Source organism: Cervus canadensis, chromosome 5, assembly GCF_019320065.1.
Source record: "Cervus canadensis isolate Bull #8, Minnesota chromosome 5, ASM1932006v1, whole genome shotgun sequence".
Lineage (NCBI taxonomy): Eukaryota > Metazoa > Chordata > Mammalia > Artiodactyla > Cervidae > Cervus > Cervus canadensis.
The window spans coordinates 15,629,750-15,651,898 of NC_057390.1; the positions used below are offsets into that span (position 1 = coordinate 15,629,750).

General features: G+C 38.6%; 2 protein-coding genes across 3 annotated transcripts; both read right to left on the minus strand.

Annotated features, from left to right (window-relative positions):
- Positions 1 to 10,331: 10,331 nt before the first annotated feature.
- LOC122441556 (60S ribosomal protein L7-like 1) lies at positions 10,332 to 11,563 on the minus strand. Its single transcript, XM_043468314.1, has one exon. It carries the CDS (start codon positions 11,536 to 11,538, stop codon positions 10,768 to 10,770), a length of 771 nt encoding a protein of 256 aa, XP_043324249.1. The 5' UTR covers positions 11,539 to 11,563; the 3' UTR covers positions 10,332 to 10,767.
- A 6,359-nt stretch (positions 11,564 to 17,922) lies between these two features.
- LOC122441558 (vasculin-like) lies at positions 17,923 to 20,876 on the minus strand. Of its 2 annotated transcripts, XM_043468317.1 has the most exons (2): positions 19,261 to 20,876; positions 17,923 to 19,200 (listed from the first exon to the last, which is right to left on the minus strand). In XM_043468317.1, exons 1-2 carry the CDS (start codon positions 19,736 to 19,738, stop codon positions 18,257 to 18,259), a joined length of 1,422 nt encoding a protein of 473 aa, XP_043324252.1. In that variant the 5' UTR covers positions 19,739 to 20,876; the 3' UTR covers positions 17,923 to 18,256. The 2 variants fall into 2 exon arrangements, with proteins under 2 accessions (XP_043324252.1, XP_043324251.1); XM_043468316.1 differs by having other exon boundaries at positions 17,961 to 20,876.
- Between the last annotated feature and the right edge of the window lie 1,273 nt (positions 20,877 to 22,149).

Below are 22,149 nucleotides of genomic sequence, written 5' to 3' on the forward strand. Positions count from 1 at the left end.
TCTTTTTCTGTTTTGCATATAGGGTTGTCGTTACCATCTTTCTAAATTCCATATATATGTGTTAGTATGCTGTAATGTTCTTTATCTTTCTGGCTTACTTCACTCTGTATAAGGGGCTCCAGTTTCATCCATCTCATTAGAACTGGTTCAAATGAATTCTTTTTAACGGCTTAGTAATATTCCATGGTGTATATGTACCACAGCTTCCTTATCCATTCATCTGCTGATGGGCATCTAGGTTGCTTGCATGTCCTGGCTATTATAAACAGTGCTGCGATGAACACTGGGGTGCACGTGTCTCTTTCAGATCTGGTTTCCTCAGTGTGTATGCCCAGAAGTGGGATTGCTGGGTCATATGGCAGTTCTAGTTCCAGTTTTTTAAGAAATCTCCACACTGTTCTCCATAGCAGCTGTACCAGTTTGCATTCCCACCAACAGTGTAAGAGGGTTCCCTTTTCTCCACACCCTCTCCAGCATTTATTGCTTGTAGACTTTTGGATAGCAGCCATCCTGACTGGCGTGTAATGGTACCTCATTGTGGTTTTGATTTGCATTTCTCTGATGATGAGTGATGTTGAGCATCTTTTCATGTGTTTGTTAGCCATCTGTATGTCTTCTTTGGAGAAATGTCTGTTTAGTTCTTTGGCCCATTTTTTGATTGGGTCATTTATTTTTCTGGAATTGAGCTGCAGGAGTTGCTTGTATATTTTTGAGATTAATCCTTTGTCTGTTGCTTCATTTGCTATTATTTTCTCCCAATCTGAGGGCTGTCTTTTCACCTTACTTATAGTTTCCTTTGTTGTGCAAAAGCTTTTAAGTTTCATTAGGTCCCATTTGTTTATTTTTGCTTTTATTTCCAATATTCTGGGAGGTGGGTCATAGAGGATCTTGCTGTGGTTTATGTCGGAGAGTGTTTTGCCTATGTTCTCCTCTAGGAGTTTTATAGTTTCTGGTCTTACATTTAGATCTTTAATCCATTTTGAGTTTATTTTTGTGTATGGTGTTAGAAAGTGTTCTAGTTTCATTCTTTTACAAGTGGTTGACCAGCTTTCCCAGCACCACTTGTTAAAGAGGTTGTCTTGAAGCAATTTTATTTTTGTCTACTACTCTCCTTTTATTATTCTGTGGGGCTAGTGTTTTCTTTGCCCTTGAATGAAAATTAAGGTTATTCCCATAACTTTTCTCATCATTTTCAGATAACCAACGATGCTTTCTAGTCCCATGTCATAGTTAAAGGTTTAATCTTGATTTAAAGTTAAGTCTTGTTTCTTTCTCCAACTTAGGCTGCTGCAGATGGGAAATTTGAAGTCAGGAAGGGGAGGCTATCGTCACTTCTTTCCTCCTTTAAATCTGGCACTTTTATTCCTCTGCATCCTCCCCCACCCCCATCATTCTAATAACATTTTCTGATCTCCATCCCCATCCAGGGTAGGAATCTTGTGAAGGGATAGGAGAAGGAATTAGAGACCTGTCTATGATGACAGTAGGGTCAAGGTGTGTGTGGTTTCTTATAGGTAATACTCTCATACACTTTTATGAGAAAACATAATCATTGTTAATTATTTAAAAAATTTTACAACCTCATTAACAGATATGAAATATTATTTAATAACATAATACAACATAATACATCACTTTAATGATGCTGAAGCATCTTCTGAGATCCCTTCCATGGAATCTCCTCAGCCCCATCTATTTCCAGCCTGGTTGACCTTGCCCACATCCTTTACCACAACTTGTGCCCACTTCTGTTTTACTTGTAACAGATTGTATTAGGATCATCTTTTTCCCTCCCAGACAGTAAGCTCATTGAGAGACCTCATTATTTCTCCAGTGCCTGGATTATAGCGTTATTACAGAAATTTCTGTCAAATTGAAAGAATTCAAAAATTCAGCAAAAGAATCTGCCAGACGTTTCCTACTCTATGTTGTGATCTCAGGTCCCATTCATTCCTCCTGCTTCAGTGGGTAGGGGTAGGGGCTGACAGGTTTTTTGTACTGTAAGCTCAGGGCTGCCTCCACTCAGCAAGTGTTAGACAACAGCGAGAAGAACATTTTCCTCCTAAGGAAATTCGGATTACAGTGATCTAACTCAGATACCTTAAAGCAATGCTGGACTCTGACCTATAGAAACCCAGGGAATTGCTATATTGTGAAAAAAAATCAGTATAAAAAGTTAATAAGATAGTCTTGTTTGTAAATATTTTGTTCACCTGAGAGACAGATCTTTAAGCTATAAAAGTGTACAGTATGTTTTATGGGTTCTATCTTCCTTCATAGGTATATAAAATCAGAGCTTTATTGGTGTGAGCCCTCTGTATGAAATAAATGATAGATAAGCAGATGATCATTTTATTTCATGGTTGAGACAAGATGTGCTGGGCTTTTATTGCATCTAATTCCCCACTGAAAGGAGAGTTTTAAAGTGCATAGTTGTTAATTCTCTTTGGCAGATATGGGCTATAAACATGTTTTTATCTGCTTTCTCTCCTTATTAAATGAGAAATTTTTAGTGATTATAGGTTTTTACTTCTCTTGTGGGGAATTTGCAAATAATTTTTTTGTATCTATCTTTCCCATTTGTCTGATGCAGTTGCATTGTTAACCTGGAATGACCTGGGGTACCAGTGTTAATTAGTTTCAGTATATCACTGCTATTGGTATAAACAACTTTTTTGGCTTGAACACAAGGATTAGCCATCTTCACCATTGTCAAAACAGTGATTCCTGATAATAGCAACCAGAAAAGAGCTATCTTGGTCCTAATCTCTTTCACTTTTGGTCTGCACTTTTGGTCTGCAACTGTAAATAATGTTCCTTTACTTGGGAGGCCTATATAACAACATAACTAATTTTCACTCTCCTTATCCCTTCTATTCCTAAATATGGGACTGTCTAACTGGGTTAGATCCTTGGGTTGGGAAGATCCCCTGGAGGAGGGCATGGTCACTCACTCCAGTATTCTTGCCTGGAGAATCCCCATGGACAGAGGAGCCTGGTGGGCTACAGTCCATGGGGTCAAAAAGAGTTGGACATGACTGAGTGACTAAGCACAACTGTGACTAATATAGGACAGAAAATTGATTTTACTTTTCATACCAAGTCTGAAAAAGTTTTTGGCTTTATGTCGCCTTGAGCCTAGAAGATAATGAGGCCACACCTAGACTGAATATGATACAGTGGTTAGAGATGCCTTCCCAGATTCAGGAGTGGGATCCCAGTCACAGCTCACATTATTACATTACAAAAGCGTAGAGGGGAAGGGAGTTGGATTTTATTTAATTTTCAGGCACATTACCTTTCATAGGAACAACATGAAGCCGAAGGTACCCATTAAGAATGGACTTCAGTTTTACTGACAGTTAGCCTCATTTCTCCCTTCTGAATTTTTCAAAGCCACCTCTACTTTCCAAGTCAAAAACACTCAGTCAAAGTAGAATATAGAACCATGCTAGGAAACTTTACAGGAAAAATGTTTTAGAGGAAAAGAGGCTTACATACAATGCAATATCTTATGGCAAGAGCCTCTACTTCATCTTAAACCACACCATGAAGTGGGCAGTCCTGTGAACACAGGCTACTGAAAGGTCTGGCCCCAGCTTCTTAGAAGAAAGAAGGGGTAGTGTTTGACATGGGAGAGAGAGAAAGAAAGAAAGGGAAAGAGGGAAGGAGGGAGGCAGGGAGGGAGGGAGATATGGTTTGGAAAAATAGGAATATTGGTTTAAAGATATTATTTACATTTGTAAGTTTTTCCTTTTTTCATTCTTTATTTTGATTTCATCAGGAAGCTTTAGTCATTTACTGAATGGAGATATTCAAGGCAAGTATGACCTGTTTCTTCTAGGTTCATAAACTTTTGCTCATAGACAGACAAACCTAGTTTCCTTGCTGACTCGTGACCCCATCTTTCATTATTTTATACTTCAATGAATAGCTCATAGTTTTTCACTCTCTTCCTAGTCTTTTTGCTTTTGTTCATTCTGCCACCTTCTCCTAGAATGCCCTCTCTCCCTGCCTGCTCTTCAAGCTACTCCTTCCTGGGTCCACCCAGTCTACCATATCTCTGATAGCATGTTAAAATTTAGCTCAGGGATTGCATTTTCTGGATCACTTCCTTTTTTCCCCACTGTGGCAGATGTTGGTTGCTTCCACATATCTTATCTTCTTCCCACCAAACAACACTGATTTTTTTAGCATCACGGGTGGCTAGACCTCTTCCTGGACCTAGGAGTTGAATCTTGACTGCTTTAAGCAAATAGTAATAAATCTGTTCTTACCAGTGATTGGGGAATTACCAAGTGATGTAATTCTGATTACCAGCATGTTAGGGTAGGTCTGATGGAAACTTCTGGGAAAGTGTATCTAACTCTTCAGAAGGAATCCAAAAGGGATATTCTCTCTTTTAGTATGTGAATGTTGCTGGTGAGGAAATAACATGTGGAACTGTGGCAGCCACTTTGTGATCATAAAGGGACAAGCCTGAGGGCAAAGGCCAATAAGAGAATGGAGGAACAGAGGGATGGAAGTAATTGGAATCCTAAAGATGCCACTGAATTTCTGACTTAACTACCCTGGAAGTATCCTTCTTCCTGACTCCTTGATGTATAAGAATAAATCTCTTTGTTTTTGAATCCAGCTTAAATTGGATCTTCTCTCATTTGCAGCTGAAATCATCCTTACTTATACCCACCATACCCCTTGTCTATACTTCTCTTAGAACCTTGTGCATTTTTCTGTCATCCATGATGTAGCATGTACTAGTTCTTCATTTACCACATTTTTAAGTCATTTATAAGGATGGATATTTGAGTTGTTTCCACTTTTTGGCTATTTTCTTCCCCCTTTTGTCCTTCACAGCTTGCAGGATTTCAGTTCCCTGATCAGGTATTGAACCTGGGCCATGGCAGTGAAAAATCTAGGATTCTAACCACTAGGCAACCAGGGAACTCCCTTGGCTATTATGATAATGCTGTTAAGCACATTTGTGAACAAATTTTTGTGTGGACATATGTTTTCATTTCTCTTGGATGTATGACTAGGAATAAAGTTGCTGGGTCATATATAATTTTATGTTTAATATTTTGAGGAACTGCCAATCTGTTTTCCAAAGTGGCTGTGCCATTTTACAATCCTTCTAGCTATGTGTGAGAATTCTAATTTTCTGTACATCCTCACCAGCACTTTAAAAAAACAAATATATATATATGTTATTGACGTATAGTTGACTTTCAATGTTTCAGGTGCACTGCAAGGTGATTCAGTTATACAAATACACACATATTGTTTTCTAAATTATTTTCTATCATAGGTTATTATAAGGTATTGACTATAGTACCTTATGCTATACAGGAAACCCTTGTTGCTTGTTGCATGTCTTAGTTAGAAATCTAGTATTCTATTCATACTAAGTTTCAAACAAGTGGAATCAAAATGTCATAATGTTTTACACAAAAAATTCATAATTTTTATAAAAAATATATATAATATATATTTATATATATACAAAAGCTTTTCTTCTGCACTTGATAAAGGCTTGAGAAAGAACATCAAAAAAAAAAAGAGATGGAGAAATTGGAAAACATAAACTAAATGAAATGGGATCACTGAATATGAAATTGAAGTGAAACAAACTAGGTAAAAGTAAAAGATCATCATATAGTCCAGTTGTTTTTAAACATGACTGCTCATTAGAAACATACCTGGAGCTTTGGAGAAAAAAAGCAATACCTAAGCATTTATATTTTTCAAAAAAATTCAAGATAATTCTGATATGCATCTGGATTTTAAAAGTGATTACAGGTGTTTCTGTAATCCTAGTTTTGGAGTTAAATCCTAATTTTGGAGTTCTGTTATTTTTCTGTTGATCAATCATGATACAGTAGTGTTAAGTGAATGATAGTTATATAATCACAATAATAAAAGATGTTTATCAGTTTTTGCAATCAATAGCCAGACAAAAAATAAAAGATAATTACAATTGCAAGCCATAATGGGAACATGATTAACTTAAAATATAAAATATTTACATACAATTTTTTGTCAATTGTATGTAATTGGGGGTCAAGCAGAGTGATATAGTAAGTAGAAGGGCACACATGCACGTTTTCATCCACCCAGTCAATCTATATCTTTTGGTTGTTGCATTTAATCCATTTACATTTAAGATAATTATCAATATGTATGATCTTATTAACATTTTCTTAATTGTTCTGGGTTTATTTTCTGTAGGTCTTTTCCTTCTCTTCTGTTTCCTTCCTAGAGAAGTTCCTTTAGCATTTGTTGTAAAATTGGTTTAGTGGTGCTGAATTCTCTTAACTTTTGCTTATCTGGAAAGCTTTTGATTTCTCCATCAAATATGAATGACAGTCATGGTGGGTAGAGTATTCTTGGTTGTAGGTTCTTCAGTTTCATCACTTTAAATATATCATGCCACTGTCTTCTGGCCTGTAGAGTTTCTGTTGAGAAATCAACTAATAGCCTGATGGGTAACATTCCCTTATATGTTATTTGTCATTTTTCCCTTGTTGTTTTCAATATCTTATCTCTGTCTTTAATTTTTATCAGTATGATTATTATGTGTTTCAGTGTATTCCTCCTTGGGTTTATCCATCCTAGGCTCTCTGTGCTTCCTGGACTTGGTTGACTATTTCCTGTCCCATGTTAGGGAAGTTTTCAGCTATTATCTCTTCAAATATTTTCTCAGGTCCTTTCTTGCTCTCTTCTTCTGGGACCCCTGTAATGCAAATGTTGGTGTGTTTCATCTTATCCCAGAGGTCTCTTAGCCTGTCTTCATTTCTTTTCTCTTTTTTTTTCTACATTCTGTTCTGTAGCAGTGATTTCCACCATTCTGTCCTCCAGGTTGGGCTTTCTCAGTGGCTCAGATTGTAAAGAATCTGCCTGTAATGCGGGAGGTCTGGGTTCAATCCCTGGGTTGTGAAGATATCCTGGAGGAGGGCATGGCAACCCACTCCAGTATTCTTGCCTGGAGAATCCCCATGGCAGAGGAGCCTGGTGGGCTACAGTCCATGGGGTCACAAAGAGTCGGACATGACTGAGCGACTAAAAGAGCATATGGCACAGGAGTTCTCCAGGTCGTTTGTCTCTTTGGCCCCAGTTACTCTGCTGTTGGTTCCTTCTAATGTATTATTCATCTCTGTTTGTTTGTTCTTTAGCTCTGCTAGGTCTTTGATAAATATTTCTTGGGTCTTCTCAATTTTTGCCTCTTTTCTTTTTCTGAGATCCTGAATCATCTTCTCTATCGTTACTCTGAATTCTTTTTCGGAAGGTTGCCTATCTCTGTTTTATTTAGTTGTTTTTCTGGGGTTTAAGCATGTCCCTTCATTTGGGGCATAACATTCAGCTTTTTTATCATGTTTCAGTTTGGTTCAGTCACTCAATCATATCCAACTCTTTGTGACCCCTGGGACTGCAGCATGCCAGTCTTCCCTGTCCATCACCAATTCCTGGAGTTTACTCAAACTCATGCCAGTTGAGTTGGTGATGCCATCCAACCATCTTATCCTCTGTTGTCCCCTCTCCTCTTGCCTTCACTCTTTCCCAGGATCAGGGTCTTTTCCAATGACTCAGTTCTTCTCATCAGCTTGCCAAAGTGTTGGAGTTTCAGCTTTAGCATCAGTCCTTCCAAAGAACATTCAGGACTGATTTTCTCTCCTTGCAGTCCAAGGGACTCTCAAGAGCCTTCTCCAACACTGTAGTTCAAAAGCATCAGCTCTTCGGCATTCAGCTTTCTTTATGGTCCAACTCTTACATCCATACATGACTACTGGGAAAACCATAGCTTTGTAAAAAAACCAACCTTTGTCTGCAAAGTAATGTCTCTGCTTTTTTTTTTTTTAATTAATTTATTTTTTATTGAGGATAATTGCTTTATAGAATTTTGGCTGTTTTCTGTCAAACCTTAACACAAATCAGTCATAGTATACATATATCCCCTCTCTGGAAACTCCTTCCCATCTCTCTCCCCATCCCACTCCTCTAGGTTGATACAGAGGCTCTGTTTGAGTTTCCTAAGCCATACAGCAGATTTCCATTGGCTATCTATTTTATATATGGTTATGTAAGTTTCCATGTTACTCTTTCCATACAACTCCCCCTCTCCTCCCCCTCCCCAAGTCCATAAGTCCATTCTCTATGTCGGTTTCTCCATTGTTGCCCTGTATATAAATTCTTCAGTGCTATTTTTTTAGATTCCATATGTATGCATTAGAATAGATATTTATCTTTCCCTTTCTGACTTACTTCACTTTGTGTAATAGGTTCTAGGTTCATCCACCTCATTAGGACTGACTCAAATGCGTTCCTTTTTATGGCTGAGTAATATTCCATTGTGTATGTGTACCACTACTTCTTTATCCATGAATCTGTCAATGGACATCTAGGTTGCTTCTATGTTCTAGCTATGGCAATTAGTGCTGCAATGAATGATGGGATACATGTGTCTCTTTCCTTTTGGTTTCCTCAGGGTATATGCCTAGGATATGATTACTGGGTCATATGGCAGTCTTATTCCTAGTTTTTTAAGGAATCTCCATACCGTCTTCCATAGTGGCTGTATCAATTTACATTCCCACCAACAGTGCAAGAGCATTCCCTTTTCTCCACACCCTCTCCAGCGTTTATTGTTTGTAGACTTTTTGATGATGGCCATTCTGACTGGTGTGAGGTGATATCTCACTGTAGTTTTGATTTGGATTTTCTAATAATGAGCAATGTTGAGCATGTTTTCAAGTGTTTGCTAGCTATCTGTATCTCTTCTTTGGAGAAATGTCTGTTTAGGTCCTTTCCCCACTTTTTGATTGGGCTGTTTTTTTTTTTCTGGCATTGAGTTGTATGAGCTGCTTCTATATTTTGGAAATTAATCCTTTGTCAGTTGTTTCATTTGCTATTATTTTCTCCCATTCTGAGGGTTGTCTTTTCACCTTGCTTATAGTTTCCTTTGTTGTGTAAAAACTTTTAAGTTTAATCAGGTCCCCCTTGTTTACTTTTGTTTTTATTTCCATTACTCTAGGAGGTGGGTCATAGAGGATCTTGCTTTGATTTATGTCATTGAGTGTTCTGCCTATGTTTTCCTCTAAGAGTTTTATAGTTTCTGGTCTTCCATTTAGGTCTTTAATCCATTTTGAGTTTATCTTTGTGTATGGTGTTAGGAAATGTTCTAATTTCATTCTTTTACATGTAGCTGTCCAGTTTTCCCAGCTCTATTTACTGAAGAGGCTGTCTTTGCCCCATTGTATATTCTTGCCTCCTTTGTCAAAAATAAGGTACCCATAGGCATATGGGTTTATTTCTGGGCTTTTTCTCTTGTTCCATTGGTCTGTATTTCTGTTTTTGTGCCAGTAGCATACTGTCTTGAATACTGTAGCTTTGTAGTGTAATCTGAAATCTGGAAGGCTGATTCCTCCAGCTCTATTCTTCTTTCTACAGACTGCTTTGGCTATTTGTGGTCTTTTGTGTTTCCATATGAATTGTGAAATTTTTTGATCAAGTTCTGTGAAAAATGCCATTGGTAATTTGATAGGGATCACATTAAATCTGTAGATTGTGTTTGGTAGTATAGTTATTTTCACAATATTGATTCTTCCTACCCAGAACATGGAACATCTCTCCATCTGTTTATGTCGTCTTTGATTTCTTTCATTAGTGTCTTATAAGTTTCTGTGTACAGTTCTTTTGTCTCCTTAGGTAAGTTTATTCCTAGATATTGAATTCTTTTTGTTGCAGTGGTGAATGGGATTGAGTCCTTAATTTCTCTTTTTGATTTTTCATTGTTAGTGAGAGGGTAACAGGTTGGAAGGCCAGGGGTCTCCAAACAGAGGAAATAGGCTGCAAGTGTCAGACAATTTTTATCTCTCTCTTAAGCAGCAGGAGGAAACAAACTAGTGATACATTTTTTCCTCTTCTCTATACAAATTTAAAAAGAGATTTCTCTTAATATTCTGTGTTGCCATGACAGCTGGTTCCACCTGAACTTAACTTTTCTCAAACCGTGAGCTAACCAATGCGCTTTTCCTATGGAAATGTTTGTCTTAAGCTATGTTAATGTACTATGCATTTACCCCAGACTCTGTCTTTAAGTCGGTTCCCCCTAAAGGCTCAGAACCAACTTAACAAACCAGTATGTTATACTCATACATTGTTCTCCTAATCTATGTTAATGAAACTATATTTGTATGGAAACCTGCCTTTTTCAAGATTCATGTCAATCGTTTTACTGCCCGGGGTGACTCACTTGGTGCCAAGATTATCTCAAAATGCATCTTGTGGGTGAGGAGGCTGGTGCTATTCTCTGAGTTTTGAGACATTTCTTTTTTTTTTTTTGTGCTTTTACATTTTAATTTCAAGTTCTAATTTAATTTAATTCTAACTTCAAGTTCTTCCAAAAAGAAGGCCCCAGGAAACATGCTCCTGGGCTTGGTCCACTGCTGTCTTGTATTCATAGGTAAGTGTCCATTCACCAACAGTAAAGCCCAGGATAGACGTGATAAAAGAGGACTTCCTCCTTCATGGCATCAGTCCTTTGCTGGTTTCAGAGGTGGACGGTAGTCATCACAGAAAACACACAGGAACTTTTCCTTGGAACTGAGGTGGAAGTGCCTGCTGTGAACATCACCATGTTTCCCCTGACCCTTTCCTTCAGTTTCTGAAGATATATTCTAGCAGAAAACAATCTTCCTTGAAGATACTGAGCGACAATTCCATAAAACAAAAACACGTGCTTCCAGTGCACTGTTTTCAGGTACGCTGGGTTCAGTTCAGCTGCCGGATGAGCTGATTGATACGTTCACCTCGATAGCCCAGCGAGCCCACTTCCTTGAGGAAGCCCACTCTGTTCTTCATAGCGTGACGGGCCACTGAGAGTTGGAAAGGGCGCAGGAACCTTGAGATTGCCTGGAAATTCTTCCCCGGGAAGGCAATTTCGTGAATGAGGTCTTCCAAGCAAATGACATCAAACTTCCCCAGGTGCTCCTCAATAACTATGTTGTCTGTCAGAGGGATGACTTTGTTCTTGACCTTCGCTTGTCCACGTTTCAAGATGAGTTCCCGAACAGACTTCAGATTTGGAAATCCCCAGGTCACATAAGGCTCCACGATACGAAGCGTCTTTATGGTTTTAGGGGTCACTTTCACAAAAACGCCACTGAAAATCTTATTCAGGCGAAGTCTGGCAATGGTCCTTTGCACCACTGAACTCACCCCATTAATCCTTTCAATGCGTACAACAAAGGCCAAGGAATGTTTGTCTGGCACTTCCAAGGCATGAGGTTTCACTTTTAGCCGTCTGAATCGCACTCTGTCCCGAAGCTGCCACCAGGAATCATGTACAAACCATTCTAGTTGCTTAAACTTGACTTGTTTTCCTTTCCTTTGCTCCTTCCTTTGCAAAAGCGCCTGTTTTGCCTGGGTGGCTTTGAGGGCCTGATAAGCCTTCCTCTTTTTCAGGAGATTCTCTGGAACCAAAGGGATCTTTCTTCTTGGTTCTTCCTCCGCCATCTTTCCAACGCGGCAGCTACTACTCATGCGCAGTTCCACCCCGTAGCGAAGAGAGAGGCATCTCTACGTTTACTTGATCATAGAGACATCTACTCTAGCTCAAGGCAGGGCCGGCGGGGCGGCCCGGGCCGTTTTAGCAGTAGTAAACCGCTGAGGTTTTGCTAGCCTTGATTCCCGCCAAAAGTTACACAAAGCTTCCTTCGCACTTCTTGGAAGCTTTTCGGAGCCATGTCATCTTCAGAATCCAGTCCTTTCCATTCCAGGTGAACTCCGAGACATTTCTTTAATTAGCAGACTGCTAGTAGGTATTTAACATCCAACTAAAGACTTGCAGGGGAGTACTCTTTCTGCCCCCTTCTGATGTCTATGTCATAAGCTTTCTCTATCTCTTTTATACTTTAATAAAACTTTATTACACAAAAGCTTCAAGCGATCAAGCCTCGTCTCTGGCCCTGGATTGAATTCTCCTCTGGAGGTCAAGAATCCTGGTGTCTTTCATGGTTTAGCAACAACATTTCATTAGTATATAGAAATGCAAGTGATTTGTGTATTGATTTTTATCTTCTAACTTTGCTAAATTCACTGATTAGCTCTAGTAATTTTCTGATACTGTCTTTAGGGTTTTCTATGTACAGTATCATGTCATCTGCCAATGGTGACAGATTTACTTCTTTTCTCATCTGGATTCCTTTGATTTCTTTTTCTTCTCTGATTGCTGTAGCTAGAACTTTTAGAACTATTTTGAGTAATAGTGGCAAAAGTGGACACCCTTGTCTTGTTCCTGATCTTAGGGGGAATGTTTTCAGTTTTTCACCATTGAGAATAATGTTTGCTTTAGGCTTATCATATATGGCCTTTACTATGTTGAGGTAGGTTCCTTCTATGTCTATTTTTTGAAGAGTTTTAATCATAAATGGGTCATGAATTTTGTCAAAGGCTTTTTCTGCAGCTATTGAGATGATCATATACTTTTTATCTTTCAATTGTTACTATAGTATATCACATTGATTGATTTGCATATATTGAAGAATCCTTGCATCTCTGGAATAAACACAACTTGATCATGGTATATGAGCTTTTTGATGTGTTGCTGAATTCTGTTTGCTAAAATTTTATTTAGGATTTTTGCATCTATGTTCATCAGTGATCTTGGCCTGTAGTTTTCTTTTTTTGTGTTGTCTTTGTCTGATTTTGGTATCAGGGTGATGGTGGCCTTGTAGAATGAGTTTAAAAGTGTTCCTTCCACTGCAATTTTTTGAAAGAGTTTTAGAAGGATAGGCATTAGCTCTTCTCTAAATGTTTGATAGAATTCTCCTGTGAAGCCATCTGGTCCTTGGCTTTTGTTTTCTGGGAGATTTTTGATCACAGCTTCAATTTCAGTGCTTGTAATTGGGTTGTTCATAATTTCTATTTCATCCTGTTTCAGTCTTGGAAGATTGAACTTTTCTGAGAATCTGTCCATTTCTTCCAGGTTGTCTATTTTATTGCCATATAGTTGTTCAAATAGTCTCTTATAACCGTTTGTATTTCTCTTTTATCTGTTGTAACCTCTCCTTTTTCATTTTTAATTTTGTTGATTTGAATCTTCGCTCTTTTTTTCTTGATGAGTCCGGCTAAATGTTTATCAGTTTTGTTTATCTTCTCAAAGAACCAGCTTTTAGTTTTATTAATCTTTACTATTGTTTCTTTCATTTCTTTTTCATTTATTTCATTTTTTTTCTTTATGATTTCTTTCCTTCTACTAATTTTGGCATTTTTTTGGTTCTTTTTCCAGTTATTTTAGGTGTAAAGTTAGGTTGTCAATTTGGTGTTTTTCTTGTTTCTTGAGGTAGGATTATATTGCTATAAACGTTCCTCTTAGAACTGCTTTTGCTGCATCCCATAGGTTTTGAGTTGTCATGTTCTCATTGTCATTTGTTTCTAGAAATTTTTTTTATTTCCCTTTTGATTTTTTCAGTAACCTGTTGATTATTTAGAAACATGTTGTTTAATCTCCATGTGTTTGTGTTTCTTACACTTTTTTCCTTGTAATGGATATCTAGTCTCATAGCATTGTGGTCAGAGAAGATGCTTGATATGATTTCAGTTTTCTTAAATTTACTGAGGTTTAATTTGTTACCCAAGATGTGTGTCCTGGAGAATGTTCCAATGTGCACTTGAGAAGAAGTTGTATTCCTTTTCATTTGGATGGAATGTCCTAAAGATATCAATGAGATCCATCTCATCTAATGTATCATTTAAGACTTGTATTTCCTTATTAATTTTCTGTTTTGATGATCTGTTCATTGGTGTGAGTGGGGTCTTAAAGTCCCCTACTATTATTGTGTTACTGTCAATTTCTCCTTTTATGTCTGTTAGGATTTGTCTTATGTATTGAGGTGCTCCTATGTTGGGTGCATAGATATTTACAATTGTTATTTCTTCCTCTTGGATTGATCCCTTGATCATTATGTAGTGTCCTTCCTTACCTCTTCTACTCTTCTTTATTTTAAGGTCTATTTTGTCTGATATGAGGATTGCTATTCTAGCTTTCTTTTGCTTCCTATTTGCATGGAATATATTTTTCCATCCTCTCACTTTCAGACTAGATGTGTCTTGAGGTCTGAAGTGGGTTTCTTGTAGACAGCGTATATATGGGTCTTGTTTTTGTATCCATTCAGCCAGTCTGTGTCTTTTGGTTGGAGCATTTAATCCATTTCCATTTAAAGTAATTATTGATATATGTGTTCCTATTGCCATTTCTTAATTGTCTGGTATTGAATTTGTAGATCTTTTTTTCTCCTATTGTATTTCTTGACTATATAAGTCCCTTTAACATTTGTTGTAAAGCTGGTTTCGTGGTACTGAATTTTCTTACCTTTTTCTTGTCTGAGAAGCTTTTTATTTCTCCATTGATTCTGAATGAGATCTTTGCTGGGTATAGTAATCTTCATTGTAGATTTTCCCCTTTCAGTATTTTAAATATATCCTGCCATTCCCTTCTGGCCTGCAGAGTTTCTGCTGAAAGATGGCTGTTAAGCATATGGGGTTTCCCTTGTATGTTACCTGTTGCTTCTCCCTTGCTGCTTTTAATATTCTTTCTTTGTGGTTAGTCTTTTTTAGTTTGATTAGTATGTGTCTTGGTGTGTTTCTCCTTGGGTTTATCCTGTATGGGACTCTTTGTGCCTCTTGAAGTTGATTGACTATTTCCTTTTCCATGTTGGGGAAATTTTCAACTACAATCTCTTCAAAAATTTTCTCATACCCTTTCTTTTTCTCTTCTTCTTCTGGGACCCCTGTAATTCAAATGTTGGTGCATTTGATATGGTCCCAGAGGTCTCTGAGACTATCCTCAGTTCTTTTCATTCTTTTTACTTTATTCTGCTCCTCAGAAGTTATTTCTACCATTTTATCTTCCAGCTCACTGATGTGTTCTGCTTCAGATATTCTGCTATTGATTCCTTCTAGAGTATTTTTAATTTCAGTAATTGTGTTGTTTGTCTCTGTATGTTTATTCTTTAATTCTTCTGGGTCTTTGTTAATTGATTCTTGCATTTTCCCCATTTTTGTTCTCAACGTTTTTGATCATCTTTACTATCATTATTCTGAATTCTTTTTCAGGTAGTTTGCCTCTTTCCTCTTCATTTATTTGGACTTCTGTGTTTCTAGTTTGTTCCTTCATTTCTGCAGTGTTTCTCTACCTTTTCTTTCTTTTTTTTTTTTTTAAGTTATTGTGTTTGAGGTCTCCTTTCCCCAGGTTTCAAGGAAAGTTGAATTCTTTCCTTGAAGAAGGTTGAATTCTTTCTTCCTTTTGGTTTCTGCCCTCCTAAGCTTGGTCCGGGCTTCCCTGGTGGCTCAGAGGTTAAAGCACCCGCCTGCAATGCGGGAGACATGGGTTTGATCCCTGGTTCGGGAAGATTCCCTGGAGAAGGAAATGGCAACCCACTCCAGTATTCTTGCCTGGAGAATCCCATGGACAGAGGAGCCTGGTGGGCTACGGTCCATGGAGTCTCAAAGAGTCAGACACGACTGAGTGGCTGCCAGGCCAAGGTTGGTCCAGTGGTTTCTGTGAGCTTCCTGTGGGGTGAGATTTGAGCTGAGTTTTTGTTTGTTTGTTTGTTTTTCCTCTGGTGGGCAAGACTGAGTGAGGTGGTAATCCTGTCTGCTGATGATTGGTTTTATATTTTCTTTTTGTTTGTTGTTTAGATGAGGCATCCTGCACAGGATGCTACTGGTTGTTGTGTGATGCTTGTATTCAAGTGGTTTCCTTTGTGTGAGTTCTTACTATTTGATACTCCCTAGGGTTAGTTCTCTGGTAGTCTAGGGTCTTGGAGTCAGTGTTCCCACTCCAAAGGCTCAGGGCTTGATCTCTGTCGGCTTGACTGTTCCCCAGATTTTTCTCCCTCTGACTCTTTGCTTCATTTTTTTTGGAAACTACTTCACCTTCAATCGGCAATTTCAGGTAAAGTAATTTTGGACAGAGGCAACTTCTGCATCCCTTACATCTTACTTCCCATTCTGGAAAATTATTTGCCCAATTACCATCTTAGGATGGAGGAGCCTGGTAGGCTGCAGTGCATGGGGTTGCTAAGAGTCGGACACGACTGAGTGACTTCACTTTCACTTTTCACTTTCGTGCATTGGAGAAGGAAATGGCAACCCACTCCAGTGTTCTTGCCTGGAAAATCCCAGGGACAGGGGAGCCTAGTGGGCTGCCGTCCATGGGGTCGCACAGAGTCGGACATGACTGAAGTGACTTAGCAGCAGCAGCAGCAGCAGCATCTTAGGAAGCCATATTCAAAGTAGTCATTGCCAGCTGAGCTCACACCTGGCTGCCTCCTTGGGAAGGAAACGTTTTCTTGAAAACTTTCTAAGCCTGTCAATGTGAGCAGATTCCAAAGAAAATGAGATGACCATGTGTTTCTGTTGACCAATTTGACGCTGAGTAGCAGAAATTCTATAAAGGGGTAAGGACGTCCGGGGAAAATTTTGCATTTCACTAGCTTGGAGTTGATGCCCCCTCCCAGACCCCAGTGGCTATGACAGGTGTGAAGCCCTCCTGGGAGGAGCTTCTGCCATCCAAACTGAGTCACAGGCCATGCAGAGGAACGTCCATTCCCAGATGCCTAGTTGGAGCCCCATGTCTCTGCTTTTTAATATGCTGTCTAAGTTGGTCATAGCTTTTCTTCCAAGCAGGAAGCGTCTTAATTTAGTGACTGCAGTCATTATCTGCAGTGATTTTGGAGCCCAAGAAAATAAAATCTGTCACTGTTTCCATTGTTTCCCCATCTATTTGCTGTGAAGTGATGGGACTGGATGCCATGATATTTGTTTTTTGAATGTTGAGTTTTAAGTCTGTTTTCACTCTCCTCTTTAACCTTCATCAAGAGGCTCTTTGCTTCTTGTTTGCTTTCTGCCATAAGGGTGGTGCCATCTACATATCTGAGGTTATTGATATTTCTTCCAGCAGTCTTTATTCTAGCTTGTGCTTCATCCAGCCTGGTATTTTGCATGATGTACTCTGCATATAAGTTAAATAAGCAGGGTGACAATATACAGCCTTAACATACTCCTTTCCCAATTTGGAACCAGTATGTTGTTCCATGTCCAGTTCTAACTGTGGCTTCCTGACCTGCATACAGATTTCTCAGGAGGCAGGTCGGGTGGTCTGGTATTCCCATCTCTTTCAGAATTTTCCACAGTTTTTTGTCAAAGTCAAAGGCTTTGGCATAGTCAATAATGTAGATGTTTTTCTGGAACTCTTTGCTTTTTCTATGATCCAACAGATGTTGGCAATTTGATCTTTGGTTCCTCTTTCTTTTCTAAATCCATCTTGAACAACTGCAAGTTTACAGTTCATGTACTGCTGAAGCCTTGCATGGAGAATTTTAAGCATTATTTTGCTAGCATGTGAGATGAGTGCAATTGTGTAGTAGTTTGAACACACTTTAGCATTGCCTTTCTTTGTGATTGGAATGAAAACTTACCTTTTCCAGTCCTGTGGCCACTGCTGAGATTTCCAGATTTGCTGGCATATTGAGTGCAGCACTTTCACAGCATCATCTTTTAGGATTTGAAATAGCTCAACTGGAATTCCATCACCTCCATTAGTTTTGTTCATAGTGATGCTTTCTAAGGCCCACTTGACTTTGCGTTCCAGGATGTCTGGTTCTATGTGAGTGATCACACCATTGTGGTTATCTGGGTCATTAAGATATGTTTGGATAGTTCTGTGTATTCTTGCCACCTCTTCTTAAATCTTCTGCTTCTGTTAGGTCAGTACTGTTTCTGTCCTTTATTGTGCCCTTCTTTGCATCAAATTTTCCCTTGGTGTCTCTAATTTCCTTGAGATCTCTAGTCTTTCCCATTCTGTTGTTTTCCTCTATTTCTTTGCATTGATCACTGAGGAAGGCTTTCTTTCTTTTTTTTTTTTTTGCAAAACATTACACAACTTTTTTATTATTAAATGAGAAACTCTCATTTGTTACGTCGTCACATTGCTAGTCAGAGAAATGCTGCAGTGATGAAGAAAGTCAATGTTGGATCAACCAAAGTCCTCATTTCTACAACATTCATTTACAAAGAAATAATGTTCAACACAGCCCAACACAACATTCTTGGTTTTCTTCATATTGAAGTCCCCCCAAAAAATCATCTTCTAATGGGGTATTTTACTACATAAATTATAGTTCTTCATTTTTACAATTCACCCCAAACTGTATGAGAGATGTATCACACTATAATTCTAAAGCTGTTAGGAAATCCTTCACACATCGTCGTCATACGATGTGTCACTGCTACTTGTCTCTGTGTCCTCATTCTCAATAGTGGGTTTGAAAGTGCTGTTTTTCCAGGGTCCAAACTTGAAGTCACAGATCAGGCCATTTTTCAAAATACCATTTTTCTTCAGACCATTCTTCTGTAACTGTTCACTAATAACTTGGAATTCTCTCATTTCATCCTCAGTTAAGGGTGCACATGTTTCATCATTTTCACTGTCTTCTTGCCAACCCATCTCCTTTAACAATCTGTGTTCTGCTTCAAGTGAACTAGAAAGAACATCAGTCTGTGGGAAGGTTGAAGACCGAATGATCTGTTGGGAAATTACCGAGGCATTGCCATTCTCTTGTGGAATTTCATTTTCATCGAAGTTTCGATTTATATCCTTTTCTTGGTGAGTACTGTTGCTGTTATGCAAATTAAATGAGTCGTCATCCTTTTCTGAGCCCACATGGCTTTCATCTTCATGCTCCTCTTCCACTCTGTCCCTTTTCAATGCTTTCAAAAACTCACTCTTCTTATCTGTGCGCATTCGTGTCAGTTTGGTTAGACGAGGCTGCTGATTAAGTTTGTCAACAGGTGAAGAAGAATTTGAGCAATTACACTCTTTCACTGAAGTTGTTGATGGACTAAAATTCTTGGCAGTTGATTTAAAAGCATTAAAGTTGCCAACACCATATGTAGACTCATGAGGGAAAGAAGTCCCAACTTTATTTTCTTTAGTTTGGCTTTTCCATTGTGTAGGTTTTGTAGGTGGAGCAGCAGGTTTAGGAACTAAGCCTTTATAAACACTTGGACCAGTCCCATTCTTAACTGGCTGTGACTGAAGATTTCCTACTACTGGGAATCCAGATAGTTGTAAGTCTTTTGTATTACCTTTCTTAATGACCAGCATCCTTTGAGTTCTAGATTTAGGATTCGGGGGATATTCTAAGAGAGGAGCTTGGGAGATTTTTTTGGTTGGGTATGTGTGTGTCTGGGCGTGTAGGCCCCATACACCCGCAGCTAAAGATTTATTCTGATTTGGTTCTCTCTCATATTCAGAATTTAGAGATGGAAAATCCTCAGCCTCAAACTGCTTGCGTTCTCTCTTGTCTTCTTTCCTCCCTGCTTCACTGTCAGGTATGTTGTTTTCATGTAGTCCTTGGCTTTTTCCAGAATGGAAAATACTGCTACGAGAACGGGAACTTCCACCATGGTATCCCCCTCGATGATTTATGTTTTCAGTACCATTTCTTCCATGTGTACGCCATCCATTTTTTTCTTTCCTTCCAAAGTTACCTCCATTAGGACGTCCAATACCAGAATCAAAGCCATCTGAAGAGTTGTGTCGTCGGCGGTTCACATCGTAACGATTTTCTGTCCATGAAAAGTTTTCAGAATGCTTTTCAAAATTCAGTGACGACTTTGTTGATGATGGTGGGGTAGGAAAATTAAGCCAGGCTGGAGCAAAGTCATGCTGCGCCATTTAGGTCCAGTCTCTCCAACTCAGCGAAACAAGGTTTCAACACCTCATGGCAAGTCCAAATTCCAACAGGACTGCACAGGAAGGTGTTGGGTTTGTCTCTGTAATCTTTATGTTTTCCAGTTTGTTTTTTTATTTTGTATCCTCTGAAATAATATCCAAGTTCTTTGAAGACACTTAACCTATGGCTATTTGACATAGAGTTACTTCAGTCAGCTACCCATACTTCTGTTTTAAAGTTTTCATATGGCTATCGCCAGAATTAGCCAAGTTCCTTGGATTTTAAGATTTTAAAGTCTTCTTTATTATTCCATGTACTTGTCACTGTTGTACTTATCCACTCCAGATGAAATAATCCAATTTATGAGTCAAAAAGCAAAAACAAAAAGAAAATTTCACATCTGAAGAGCATTCCTAAACATCAGCATAAACAGAGACTATCTCAATACTACCATGCTGCTGGGAAACTGCCACATCTTAAATTTCCACGTAAATAAAAGATAAAAGCAAAAAAACTCTGTATTCATTCAATGTCTTCATTTAGAAAAGCTGTCCCATTGTGACACGAAAAGGGCTGAGGTCAAAAATTCCTAAAACTTTTAATAAAGGTAAAAATAAACTGCCATGAAAAACTTCAGCAATATTTAAACAGTAATTTGAAAACTGCCGAAACTACTCAGTACACAAATCAAACATATCTTACAGTTTTGGCTGAAGAACACCAACAACAGGGGAGGGGTTGGGGGGAAGGCAAAAACACCACCAGCTGAAACACTTTAAACCAGTTATATAATCCGTTTGAACCAAAATACTGAAGAAATGCCTGGGTCTCTTTTTAAGTAGCTTGTAGAATTGTTCACTACTATCAATTCACTTCAGAGATGATTCTTGCCAATTTTAATAAACTTCTGGGGTAAAATTATCCAAAAACATTGTAATTCCAAAATGGCCACTTGAAATATCCGGGGCCTTTTACACAAAACCTAGAAGATGATCTTCATATCTGAGTAATTCAATCACCTTCTGCCACACCAGAGGTGCCCCTGGCCTAGGGGTGCCACTGCGCTCGATCCCGGGAGGAGGTTTTCGGTACTTTGAATAATCCCCTTTTGCCGCTTTTCCCTCCCCCACAACCAGTCTCCGAGGAAGGCTTTCTTATCTCTCCTTGCTATTCTTTGGAACTTTGCATTCAGATGGGTATATCTTTCCTTTTCTCCTTTGCCTTTAGCTTCTCTTCTTTGCTCAGCTATTTGTAAAGCCTCCTTAGAAAACCATTTTGCCTTTTTGCATTTCTTTTTCTTGGGGATGGTCTTGCTCACTGCCTCTTGTACAGTGTCCTAAATCTCCATCCATAGTTCTTCAGGTGCTTTGTCAGATCTAATCCCTTGAATCTATTTGTCACTTCCACTGTATAATCATAAGGGATTTGATTTAGGTCATACCTAAGTGGTCTAGTGATTTTCCCAATTTTCTTCAATTTATTTATTTTTTTTTTACTTTCTTCACTTCAAGTCTGAATTTTGCAATAAGGAGGTCAAGATCTGAGGCACAGTCAGCTTCTGGTCTTATTTTTGCTGACTATGTAGAGCTTTTCCCTCTTTGCCTGCAAAGAATATAATAAATCTGATTTCAGTGTTGACTGTCTGCTGATGTCCATGTGTAGACATCGTCTTTTGTGTTGTTGGAAGAGAGTGTTTGCTATGAAATGTCCATTCTCTTGGCAGAACTTTGGTAGCTTTTGCCGTACTTTATTTTGTACTCCAAGGTCAAACTTGCCTGTTACTTCAGGTATCTCTTCACTTCCTACTTTTGCATTCCAGTCCCCTATGATGAAAAGGACATTTTTTTTTTAGTGTTAGTTCTATAAGGTCTTGTAGGTCATCATAGAACCATTCAACTTCAGCTTCTTCGGCATTAGTGGTTGGGGCATAGACTTAGATTACTGTGATGTTGAATGGTTTGCCTTGAAAATGAACAGAGATCATTCTGTCGTTTTTGAGACGATGAGGGCTACTCCAATTCTTCTAAGAGATTCTTGCCCACAGTAGTAGATATAATGGTCATCTGAATTAAATTCACCCATTCGAGTCCATTTTAGTTCACTGATTCCTAAAATGTTGATGTTCACTCTTGCCATCTCCTGTTTGACCACTTCTAATTTACCTTGTTTCACTTATCATAACTAACTCTGTAATGTGGTTTTTGTTCTAGCCAAAAAAACACAAAAATACTCTGTGGTATTGTGCTGCTTCTTGCTTCTTCTGTCTGTCCTCTGATGGATGAGGCTAAGTGGCTTGTGTAAGCTTCTTGATGGGAGGATTTGGTGATGGATAAAGTTGGGTCTTACTCTGGTGGGCCAGGCCTTCCTCAGTAAAGCTTTAATCCAATAATCTGCTAATGGGCAGGTTTACACT